The sequence below is a fragment of the Paroedura picta genome, chromosome 6 (assembly GCF_049243985.1).
Source record: "Paroedura picta isolate Pp20150507F chromosome 6, Ppicta_v3.0, whole genome shotgun sequence".
Taxonomy (NCBI): domain Eukaryota; kingdom Metazoa; phylum Chordata; class Lepidosauria; order Squamata; family Gekkonidae; genus Paroedura; species Paroedura picta.
Window position 1 is genome coordinate 17,975,937 of NC_135374.1, and position 12,557 is coordinate 17,988,493.

Genomic DNA, 12,557 nt, shown 5'->3' on the forward strand with positions numbered 1-12,557 from the left:
AGCCAATATCATTCTACATGTAGACCCATTACTGTGGATCCTATCCTCCGCTGCCAACAGGAACCACTCCCTGCCCTCCTCCAAGTGACAAGCCTTTCACATACTTATAGAAAGCAATCACGTTCCCTCTTAACCTCTTCTTCTCCAGGCTGAAGATTCCCAAGTCCCTCAGAGTTTCATTGTAGGGCTTGTTCCCCAGGCCCCGGATCATTCCTGTCTCTCTCCTCTGCATCCTCTCAATTTTGTCTACATCCTTTTTGAACTGAGGCCTCTAGAACTGCACACAGTATTCCAGGTGGAGTCTGACCCATGTGGTATCCAGCGGGACTGGATGTGATGCTTCTGTTGATACAGCTGAAGATCGCATTTGCTGTCTTTACCGCTGCATCATGCAAAATAACCAGTAGAATACACTGTACCGGCTTCTTGCTCAAGAACCTTCTTATTTATTTATTTGTTTCCTGGAAGTTTATAGATGTAATTTTCTTGCAACTTGAAAAGTGATTTGTTCATTTCAGAGATGCAGAAACATGGGAAATAATGTGTGTCCTTCCTCCAAAATGTGCTACTTTGAATACTGAAGCTAGCAAAGAGACATGAACCATCAGAGGGTCTTGAGAGTATGCTGGTCTCTGTGTTCCTCCTTTCATAAGAAGAAGGTTCTGTGGCTAGAGATCCCGCAGCCTCTGAACTTTAGACTTCTTTTCCAACATTGCTGTTCCCTATAACTGTATTCTCAGCATTAGAAGAACAAGCTTTATTTAATTAGTAGAGGTGTGCTTGTCAGAAGTGGTTTAAGGATTTGTGGACTCCATAGCACCAGGGACAGTTTAAGGATTTGCAAAGCTCTAGCAGAGTGCAATTGTGGCACGAGCATCCAGACTGGAAGTGGAAACACTCCCCCCCCCCAGTGGAAAGAGGTGTCACTCCAAGTATCCTTAAAGACAGGAAAGGGGGAGGAGAGAGACCCCATGAAGGGCCGGGGAATACTTAGTCTGAGGAAGAGTGCTTGCACTCGAAAGCTCACGCTTTTAATAAATCTTTGTTGGTCTTAAAGGTGCTACTGGACTCTGATTTTATTGTGCTACTTCAGACCAACACGGCTACCCATTTGAATCTATCATATATGGCCCTGTCGACCCATCCCTCCCCCCCCCCCCCATGGCCGATGATGGGCCTGGAGAGGGTAGGAAGGGGAAGGGCCCCAGGTGGACGTGTACAAAGCTATGTTTCTCCCAACCACATTCTGCATGGTCATGCCATTTCTGGGTCTTCTCAAAGCCTGAAGAATGTTTCAGGGGTTTCTCAACGGCAAAAAAGTTGAGAAAGTCTGGTCTGTTGCAGGCAGTTAGCCAGTAACATACTTTTTCTTTGTAGTGTTCTGGCTAAGTAATGCACATCTACCATATTTGCCGGCGTATAAGACGACTGGGCGTATAAGACGACCCCCAAAATTTCCACTCAAAATACAGTACTATGGGCCACTATGAACAGCTATGTCTATCCCAACTGAAGTGCACCCGGCTTATAAGACGACCCCCCCCCCCACTTGGAGGCATGTTTTTCAGGGGGGAAAAGTAGTCTTATACGCCAGCAAATACTGTATATGTATCTATATCTGTATATCTATATAGAGTTCCTAAGTATCTGTTCTTTCTTTTTATAAGTTATATGTGGAAGTTAAGCTGTTGGCATATTCATGGGGAGGAGACTAGATGGGGTTTTACTGTACTTTGCATGTTTTTCATTTTTGGTTTGTAAACCAAATTGAGCTGCAACCAGAACACAAAGTATAATACCTTAATAAATAAACATGAATAAAAATTAGCACTTATTATAGACTGTATCCCTATTACAATTCCACAGTGCTATACCCACACAAGCCAAAAGCAATGATGGGGAGGGTGACTTTATTTCCAGGGCTCATGTAATCCTGGTAAGTAATCAAAATAAAGTAGGTAAAGATATTAAACAGCTGATTTTGCAATTATGAGGAAGGAAGAACAGCAAAAATAGTTGACATTTGCAAGGGGCTGCCATCACAGACTATTCCTTTTAGCATGTAAATTTGTTTTAACATTTTGAGTGATTTAATCCTTATTTCACTGTATTCTGCGAAAGCCCCAAACTTTCAACCTCTTCCTTAATATTCAGGATGCATTATCAGACTGCTAGTAAAGCAAAACAGCAATGAAACACTGACTGTTTGGAAGCACAAACCCCAGTATGGATCTTTGAGGATGAGTCATTTCTTTATGCCACTGCAAAGCATTGCCTTGCTTCATTTTCTAGGGCTTGATGGGGACAGGAAATTCAGAAGAATGGGTCAGATAAACAGCATCCTAATTAATACTTTCAGAACCAAGACCAGTGATACATACCAAACTTCTTTTTTTTTGGGGGGGGGGGTGGTGGTAATGAAGGCAGATGGAACTGAGCTGGTGTGGAGGATTATGGGAAAGATGAAGAAGAAGAAAAATACAGACTCACGTGCTTACACTAAGTCCATAAGAAAGTAACAAAGGGTAACTCTAGGAATTGCAGGAAACTCCACATAGTTTTACCATAAAATTCCTAGAATTCCTAGAGCTATCCCAGAAGCTAGCTTTCACAATCACCAGATCCTAAAGAGACCCTTTGTCACTTCCTCTATGAGCTTCCAGTAAGTAGATGCAGCAGGATTTTTTTCTTAATTTCCCCCTCCCCCACCAGAGAGTTCGCAACCCTAAACTGAACAGAATGCTTGACTCAGTTCTTACTTTTGAAAATGTGACCTAAACTCTTTTTCAAGATGACTTACAAAACTAGCTTTATAACATTTTTGAAGAATCTATTTAAAATTGTTCATTCCACTGGATTCTCCCAGGCTATAACTGCCTCCCCACAATCTGCTCCATCCTTGTCCCTCTGTCTTTCCTCTCCCAGCTTCCCTTCAATTGTGACATCTTAGAAAGTATACCTTTCCAAGGAGTCCATTGCTGTGCTGAAGAGGGAGGAACTATGTGATCTTTCCCCATACAGAGTCTGCACTCCTCCTCCACATGCAGCCAGCTGGGTGACCCTGGACTCGCCACAGCGCTGAATAAGCTATTCTGATCGAGCAGTAATATCAGGGCTCTCTCAGCCTCACCTGCCTCACAGGGTGTCTGTTGTGGGGAGAGGAGAAAGAAGGAGATTGTAAGCTACTTCAAGACTCCTTTGGGTAGAGAAAAGCGGCATATGAGATTCAACTCTTATTTTTTAGTAATTGCGGGGCTCTCTCAGCCTCACCTACCACACAGGGTGTCTGTTGTGGGGAGAGGAAGGGAAAGTGATTGTAAGCCACTTTGACACTCCTTGGGGGTAGAGAAAAGTAGCATATAAGAACCAACTCTTCTTCTTCATCATCGCTGACCGGAGCTTTGCTGTTATAGCGAGGCCCTAGAGCCGATAATGCTACCTGTGATATCTGTGTGAGACGCTTCTATAGCTAAATGATATCTGCATAATATGGGCACAATCCTTCTTCTTTTACAAGCATATTTTTCTGAGGGAAATGAATGGGTTGCACATTTCTAATTGCACCATGCGTAACTGCAGTGTAGTGTGACAGTGTATAGCCACTCACTTTTACCGAATTTCATTTAGTAGAATTGTTGCTAACAGTACTGATAATATAGAGTGAAATTGCTGAGATTATGATTCCTTCCCTTCCTGAAGATGAATAATATTTTTGTTTGAAGTAGCTACAAAGGGTAGGGTATGCTTATGATTCGTCTCTTTAGAGCTGCTATATTTAAACCACTTTTTTTATTAGAGCAGGCCATCAAGTTCATAACAGCCCTTCCATTTTAAACTAGAAGTACTTTGTTCACCCGTTAGTGATGAAACAAATGCTTGTTTCAAAAATGAGCCAATTTTCTTCCATTTCAAGATTAAAAGAAGAAAGAATGATGATGGTCTATCAAAGCCCACAAAGTGGGGAGAGAATCTAACCCCAAAGACTCCCCCTCCCCCCTTAATTAATAATGGAAGATATCATGCATTTAAAAATGCAAGAAAATACAAAAAAATAGGCTGTTGTTTTAGGCCATACCTCATAGAATAATAGAGTTGGAAGGGACCTCCTGGGTCATCTAGTCCAACCCCCTGCACTATGCAGGACACTCGCAATCCTATTGTTCATCCACTGTAACTGGCCACCCCACTGAACCTTCACAGAATCAGCCTCTCCGTCAGATGGCTATCCAGCCTCTGTTTAAAAATCTCTTCCAATTGGTTCTGGTCTGTCCCTCATGTGTGTTAGGGTTTGTGGTTGGATTCCCAAGTGTGTGCTTGATTAGCAAAAAGTAGTCAGCCACAGCCCTAGCGAAAGGGAAGATTAACACTTCTACTTGTGCCATTTCTCCAAATGGAAATCATCCCCATATAGCTTCTTATTCCCCAGGAGACAAACATGCATCTTACAGAATCGAACTATAAACATCAAGGGGGAAATAGTGTTGGGGAGAATTATCCGTATTTGTAAGTCATATTGTCACCTCCCTACAGAGCTGCTTTTCCCAAGTCAAGTAAGTGTCTAGAAATCTGCGTTTGGGGCCTTATTCTTGTTTTAACAAGAGGACTGATCTTTTACTCCTTTTGAAGAATGGCTGCAAGATGAACAAACTCCCCCAACGAAGCCTGTTGGCGAAATTCACAGGGAATTTTTGGAAATTTAACTGAATAATAAAATATACTTTTACCTGATTCTGCACCATCAGTCTTGACCCTACTTTTTAAATCTCCTGCAACTGGTGCAGCTCTTTATTTTCTTGTTACTAGGGGATTACTTGGAAAGGGACTGGAAATAAAACAGCTGATATTATTCTGGTGCTACCCATGAAACACTAAATAAACAGATTACAAACACTAGTATAGACAGGCACAATGCTGAATTCCCAATAGTTTGGCAAAAGGTGCATCAAATGGAAAAACAAACAACGCTTCCAGTCCAAAACACAGATGGCCAATATACCAAGGGAACAAGTCCAAAAAGGGCAAGTACATGATCCAGGGTTGAGGAGAAGTCCAAAATTCACACGGGAAAGGCAGACAGAAGTCATGGTAACAGACACATTACATCCACACCTATTGCTTATATCTGAGCAGTTCACCCTCCAGCCCTTGCTGAGCCTTGCTCAGGCAGATACAGACAATTAAAACAACGTAGAATACATGCAAGACAGCAGCTTCCCTAGCTCTGCTCTTTATCCTCACTAGCTAGAATTGAACATCACTGAGCATCCAGTCGGGCACTATGGTGCCTGGTCTGAATGTTCCTTCTAGCCTGGCTTTTCTGGTGTTCCAAGGGCTCAGGTGATGACAGGGGTGATGCTTACTGCTACAGGCACACTGCTACAGGTCCCCAGACCTAGGGGCTGACAAAGTGGTACATGCACTGCCCTTGACCTGGAAAACTCCTCCTGATACCAAAAGATTCACCTCTTCTGGTGGGTCAACCATTGTTGGTTGTAAACTTGAGCCAGCCTCATCAGCCTCCTCATCAGCAGAGGCCTCTGCCTCTCCCAGCTCCACAGATCCTGGATGGTCCATGACTGTAACAACTCAGTAATGATCAATGGTATGGCTTCATTTGTAATACTGTATACAGTTCTGGACATTGTATCTCAAAAAGGTCATTGCTGAGGGGGAAAAAGTACAGAAGAGAACAAGATGATTAGGGGGTTAGAGCACCTTCCCTTGGAGGAAAACCAAAAATATGCAGTTGAGTTGATTGTCAAATCTTTCAGACTCCTCCTTCCTATTTCCAGTAAAAATCTTTGCAGCTTTTGTTGTACAATATCAGTAGCAAAGTCTGTTAAGATGATTTGCAAATTGTGCCATTATGACATTCAAAATGTATTGTAACTGAAAAAAAAATACTTAACTAATGCTAATTTACAGCTAATTTTAATTTTCATTTCCCATTCAGTTTACATAAAATGCACTGTAACCTTCAGCTATTATCTCAAGAATTCATCCTGGGCTGAAACTGTCTTGTAGAGATAATTCATAAGAATTATTCATACAAAGCCAACCTTATAATTAATTAAAACATATAACAAGAGCTCTGTTTGATTTAAAATATGGTTCTTCATTGGTACTAATGTAAATAAAATTGCCCCCTTACAAATTATCGCATGATGTAATATTATTAAGTGGGGAGCCTTCCATTGTTCCTTGGGAAATATATTTAATGTTTAATATCATCTTATAGTTCTTGGAGCCCATGATGTTGACATTCTTTCCTGACCTGATCTAGACTAAAGCAGACTTTCTCAACTTTTCTGCCATTGAGAAACCCCTGAAACATTCTTCTGGCTTCAAGAAACCCCAGAACTGATGCGATCCTGCAGAATATGGTTGGGAAGCATAGCTATGTACACAACCCACCCAGGCCCCCTTCCCTTCCAACCCCTTCCAGATTCATTGACCATTTTGGGAGGGGTAGACATGACCATATTTATTTATTTATTTATTTGTTTCCCGCCACTCCTGAGGCTGGCTCGTGGTGGGTCAAAAAGTCCATAAAAACCATTTAAAACCCCCATAAAGGTAAAGGTATCCCCTGTGCAAGCACCGAGGTATGTCTGACCCTTGGGGTGATGCCCTCCAGCGTTTTCATGGCAGACTCAATACGGGGTGGTTTGCCTGTGCCTTCCCCAGTCATTACCGTTTACCCCCCAGCAAGCTGGGTACTCATTTTACCGACCTCGGAAGGATGGAAGGCTGAGTCAACCCTGAGCCGGCTGCTGGGATTGAACTCCCAGCCTCATGGGCAGAGCTTTCAGACTGCATGTCTGCTGCCTTACCACTCTGCGCCACAAGAGGCTCTAAAACTCCCATAAAAGGACATGAAACCCCTTACAGTCATAATAATTCAATAAGAAACATGGCAAATAGTGTAATAGTATCAGATATTAGTAGCACTAACAATAAGATGGAATAAATAATATAAAAAGAGTAGCATAGAATAGAAAGGAGGACCACTCGATCTTCCACACCGACCCCAGCCTTAACTATAGACCTCGCTAAATGTTTCACATTTTGAAAATATATTAAAAATTAATTAGCCCTCACCCATTTGGGAAACCCTTCCAGGGCCATCAAGAAACCCCAGGGTTTCATTAAACCCTTGCTGAGAAATCCTGGACTAAAGAGAAGATTTAACAAAGAAATTGGGGATTGATATCTTACGTTTTATGAAATACAGAGTACTAGTTCCTGTAATCATTAATATGTATGCATCTGTTCCAAGATATCCCATGAACTGCCTGTTAAAGTTTTGCACAGATGACTAGTCTTAAGCAAAGGAAACAAAGTTGTGCCATTACTTAATTCTTTGTTCTCGGTGCACCTGCAGCTTATGCTCCTTATGAGCAAACCAACCATTTGGGTCAACTAAAGGTGGACCTTAAAGGTTTAGCATGGTCAATGCTAAACAGATGTTTTATTCGGTTGGCATCATACCCTTTCCCCCTCATAAATCTGGATCGCTGTCCATGGTGGAGCCACTGCATTCATCTATGGCGTAGTATAAATGTTATTGTATGACCTGTCAGAAAAATATAGTATGGAAATGCCATTTCAATCCACATTGTCTTTTATGAATTAGCGAAGTGCTGTGTTGTGTGCATGACAGAGCATGTGTAAAACCTGTACATTGAAGATATGAAATGTATCACTTAAAGTAGGAGGAAAAGCTCACCCTCACCCTCGCTCCCTAAAACGTTACTCAAAAAACGTAGTGCAAAGTGAATTATGTCCATTCGCTTCTTAAACAGGGAAAGTGGATGATTAAATTAGGCGGCATTAAACCTTTGCTCTTTGCCGTGTAATGCAAGTATCTGGAGTAGGTGTCAGGTCTGGCCACTTGTAGCCTATTTACGTTGCTCAATACAATTAAATGCCCTGACCTGCATTGCTCAGCCTAGCTACGTCTAATCAGATTTCAAAAGCTTAAGCAAGGCCAGCCCTGATTAGCATTTGGAGAGGAGACCACCAAAGAAATCCAGGATCACTATGCAGAGGCAGGCAATGGCAAACCACCTCTGGATGACTCTTACTTTTAGAACTCTGTGGAGTTGCCATAAGTCAACTGTGACTTGACCGCACTTTCCACCGCCATCATAACATTCGGGGGGTTTCACAAGGAATACGGAACATTCCTCATTGTTGATTGTTGCTTTAGGATGCTTAGGACTGATCCTGCGTAGAGCAGGGGGCTGGACTAGATGGCCTGTATGGCCCCTTCCAACTCTATGATTCTATGATCCTGCGTTGAGCAGGGGGTTGGACTAGATGGCCTGTATGGCCCCTTCCAACTCTATGATTCTATGATTCTGTGATTTTGCGTTGAGCAGGGGGTTGGACTAGATGGCCTGTATGGCCCCTTCCAACTCTATGATTCTATGATTCTATCTGCTAATTCTGCTATTGGTCATATTTCGAGATCACATTGGAGAACAAAGTGAGGGCATAAGCAGACATGATGAAGATCATGTATATCCATTGCATAAAAGGGAAATTAAAAAGCCGTGGTAAGGCAGCCAACATGCTGTCTGAAGCTCTGACCATGAGGCTGCGAGTTCGATCCCAGCAGTCTGCTCAAGGTTGACTCAGCCTTCCATCCTTCCGAGGTCGGTAAAATGAGCACCCAGCTTGCTGGGGGGTTAAAACATTAATGACTGGGGAAGGGAATGGCAGACCACCCTGTATTGAGTCTGCCAAGAAGACGCTAGAGGGCATCACCCCAAGGGTCAGACATGACTCTGTGCTTGCACAGGGGATACCTTTACCTTTACCCTTTAAAAGGGAAATTGGATATGTGAGCAATTTATATCGGAGTCATAGTTTATTCTCAGTGCAGAATGATTGAGTCTACTTGATGAAGCGAACACCTGTTTAACCAAACCATAAAATTCCTAGGGTTTGCCAGTTGAAACTGTGCTTCCCATTATGTTAGCATTTCTAAGGTATAAAGTCTGTTGTTTTTTGAAAGTCCACATGTTTTTAGGAGACGCAGTAGCAGTAACAAGTAATGAGTAGCCCCAAAGAGTAGGTAGACTCCATCACAGCATTGAAGATAAACTATAGATCTTGGAATTATGAGAGTTTGAGGATTTCTAATCTCACTAAGATGACTGACGCTCTGTAATGGCCCATGAAGATGTTTCTCCAGGGATTGTAGTGGTGACCAGCATCTCCTCTTCTCATATGAAGATGGTGACTGCAACAGATTGGGTGTTGGATGAGGTTCTTGAAAGGCAGTATGGTCAAGTTATAGTGAAAGGCAGTATGGTCTAGTAGATAGAGCTAGGGATTGTTCAGGTGCTGGTGGATTAAGCAAGTGTGTGATGCTTCCTCGAAGCTGATCTGATTGATGGACTATAGGCAACCCTCAGGTAATTGCTATGTAAATTATAGTGCCATCAAAGCAACAACCCTCAAGTCTTTTAAAAACCTGTTAGCAAGGAAGTGCAGTTTCTCATTCAGAAATTAAGACTGAGGAAAGTACTCAGATTCAGAATACATGCAGTGCTGGGTCTGTTTAATGTTGAAAGGTCAGTCACAAAGACTGGACATCCCGGCACTGTCAGCTGTGGATGTTTATCCGAAACCAACTAAGTCCCTCCCTCCCAGATAGAGAGTAATAGACCTTTGCGGGACAGGGGGAGGGGAGTGGGTTATATATTTATTATCCGCCATCGTGATATTGTGTTTTCATTTCGTTTTAATGGATTTTTACAGGATTTTATTGTACTTATGAATCTTTGTAAACAGCCGTGAGACATTTGAGAGCGGCAGTATCTAAATATAAATAAATTAATTAACATGGAGCGGGCTAATAACATCTCATACTTAACAGTGCAGTCCCGAGCACAGTTACTTCCTCCTAAGGCTTTGGTGCACTGTTTAGGATTGCCTTGTAAGAGTTCCCAGTACTGTTGTTCAGGCTACAGCGAAAGTCTTATGAGTAATGAAAATATGTATTATTGTTTTTATTTATTGAAACATGTATACCCAGCCTTTCCTTGTGGCTCTAGGTGGATTATGAGTCCCTTATTATTATTCTCACAGCAGCATTAGATGAACTATGAGCCTAGCCTCAAATATGGAGGCATACACATAATGGCACAACCATTTGTTCACAGGCAGTCTTCTCCAAACTTCTCTCCCACTTAATACTCCAACTTAAAAAAACAACGCCAAACCAGAAATGATAGTTCTCTTTCTCAGTGGATTAATGTTCTAATACAGTGGTCCCCAACCTCCAGTCCGGGGACCGGTGCCGGTCCGTGGATCAGTTGGTACCGGGCCGCGGCTCCTCCTTGTTCTCCTCTCCAGCCGCTGCCTCAGCGGCTGCCCTGCCACTCTGCTCACCTTTGATGCTCTCCAGCGGCCACAATGGCTGGGGTTCCCACTCGGCGTGGCACTGCGCAGCTGCTGCTGGCAGGGTCGCCCGCAGGAAAGCAAGTGATACCAACCCCAGTGATAAAAAGGTTGGGAACCACTGTTCTAATATGTTTCATGAATGCAAATGAGCTCAGGAGAACAGCTAGGATGTGATATGTCATACCTATTGTAAAAAGGCCATTTCAGGCAGTTCAGATCCTTAGAGCAGCTGCCCCCCACCCCCCGTCTGGGGTTGGTACCGGGCCGCGGCTCCTCCTTGTCCTCCTCCCTGGCTGCTGCCTCGGGGGCTGCCCTGCCACTCTGCCGCCAGCTCACCTTTGGTGCTCACCAGTGGCCACCACGGTCGGGGCTCACCCTTGGCGTGGCACTGCGCAGCTGCTGCTGGCAGCACCCCCAGTGGGCGGCTGGAAGTCAGGGGCGCCGGCAGGAAAGCAAGTGGAGCAGGGGCTCAGGCGGCAGCGGTGAGGTCCCTTGGCAAAAGACTACCCCCCCCCCCCCCTTCACCAGGCCTCAGTAAAATTGTCAAGCGTTGACCGGTCCCCAGTGATAAAAAGGTTGGGGACCACTGCTTTAGAGCAATGGAACTAGCATGAAAATATTCTTATTCTGTTCAGTGCAAGAATATATGCACCTTTCTTTCTTCCAGACTAAATGATCCGGTGTCGTTGCTCTGAAAATCCATTTTCATGTGGTCATTCTGAACTTCAGCACAGGAGTGTTTGTGGCTGCTAAATACTGTGATCAATGGTGAACTTGGAGACATCACTACTTTGTTTTTAATACTGAATATTATTAAGATTCTGATATGCTTATTTTAATCAGCAATGTGATTAAGTGCTTTCACTTGAAAAAAATGTTATTTACATAATACAAGTGAAAAAAGCCCACTTGCATCATGCTAATAATAAACAGTCCAGTGATCAAGTTGCTGAAGCCAGCTTGGTGTAGTGGCTAGGAGCGCCAACTTCTAATCTGGCAAAGCTGAGTTTGATTCCCTGCACCTCCTCCACATGCAGCCACCTGGGTGACCATGGGCTCGCCACAGCACTGATAAAGCTGTTCTGACCGAGCAGTAATATCAGGGCTCTCTCAGCCTCACCCACCTCACAGGGGGTCTGTTGTGGGGAGAGGAAAGGGAAGGCGCTTTGAGCCTCCTTCGGGTCGAGAAAAGCGGCATATAAGAACCTACTCTTTTTCTTCTGGAAAGCTTGACAGTATTCTTAAAGGATATGGTTTTGGTCCATTTACTTTATACTACCTTTTCATGCAGTTATCAGTGGTGAGTCAGGTTTTTTTGTGCTCAAAAACTTTAAAAGACTATGGGAAACAATTCTGCTCCCCATTACAGTTGCCTGTGTCAAGCCTGGAAATTTCCCAGAATTACAACTGGTTTCCAGAAGACAGAGGTCAGTTCTCCTGGAGAAAATGGCTCTCTTGGAGGCTGGATTCCACAACCCTGCTGACCTTCCTCATCTTCCCAAATGCCACCTTCCCCAGAATTCACCTCCAAAATATGCAGATATTTCCTAACCTCATCAGAAAAGCATGGTACGCTGTAGTTGATGTTGACTCAGGTATAATCATAACCAAGAAAAGTTTGATGCTGGATTCTTTGTAACCTCCTGTTTTTCTCCATGTTTTCTTTCAGTCTGCTCCCAGTACTCAAGAGGAGTTTTTGCCATTTTTGGACTGTATGATAAACGATCAGTACATACCTTGACCTCATTCTGCAGCGCCTTGCACATCTCCCTCATCACGCCAAGTTTCCCCACCGAGGGCGAGAGCCAGTTTGTGCTGCAACTGAGGCCTTCCTTACAGGGAGCGCTGCTAAGCTTGCTGGGAAATTACAAATGGAACCGCTTTGTCTTCCTTTATGACACAGATAGGGGTAAGTAGATAGTGTATCAAGCACCGTTGAGCTGCCACAAGAAGCATTTATGCACCTTGTAAAGAAAAGGGTATGGGGGGATATTGCTTTCTTTTATGAATCATGAAGGTTTGGGTGGGTAACTTTTAAGGCTATCAGCTGTCTGCTACCATCCTAAAGTACATTTCTGTGGCCCATGGACCTTATTGAACATCTGAGGGTTTTGTTAACTACTGTTTTATGGTGGGTGGGT

General features: G+C 43.4%; 1 protein-coding gene across 8 annotated transcripts in view; it reads left to right on the top strand.

The window, feature by feature from the left end:
- GRIA4 (glutamate ionotropic receptor AMPA type subunit 4) overlaps positions 1-12,557 on the top strand; it is a 267,054-nt gene that overhangs the window by 92,404 nt on the left and 162,093 nt on the right. For all 8 annotated transcript variants that reach the window (XR_013231722.1, XM_077341547.1, XM_077341546.1 and 5 more), the window contains exon 3: positions 12,086-12,325. Coding sequence is in view for 7 of the 8 variants with exons in the window: in XM_077341547.1 (XP_077197662.1) it covers positions 12,086-12,325 (240 nt within the window). In the remaining variant the exon portion in view is untranslated. The remainder of the gene's footprint in view (positions 1-12,085; positions 12,326-12,557) is intronic.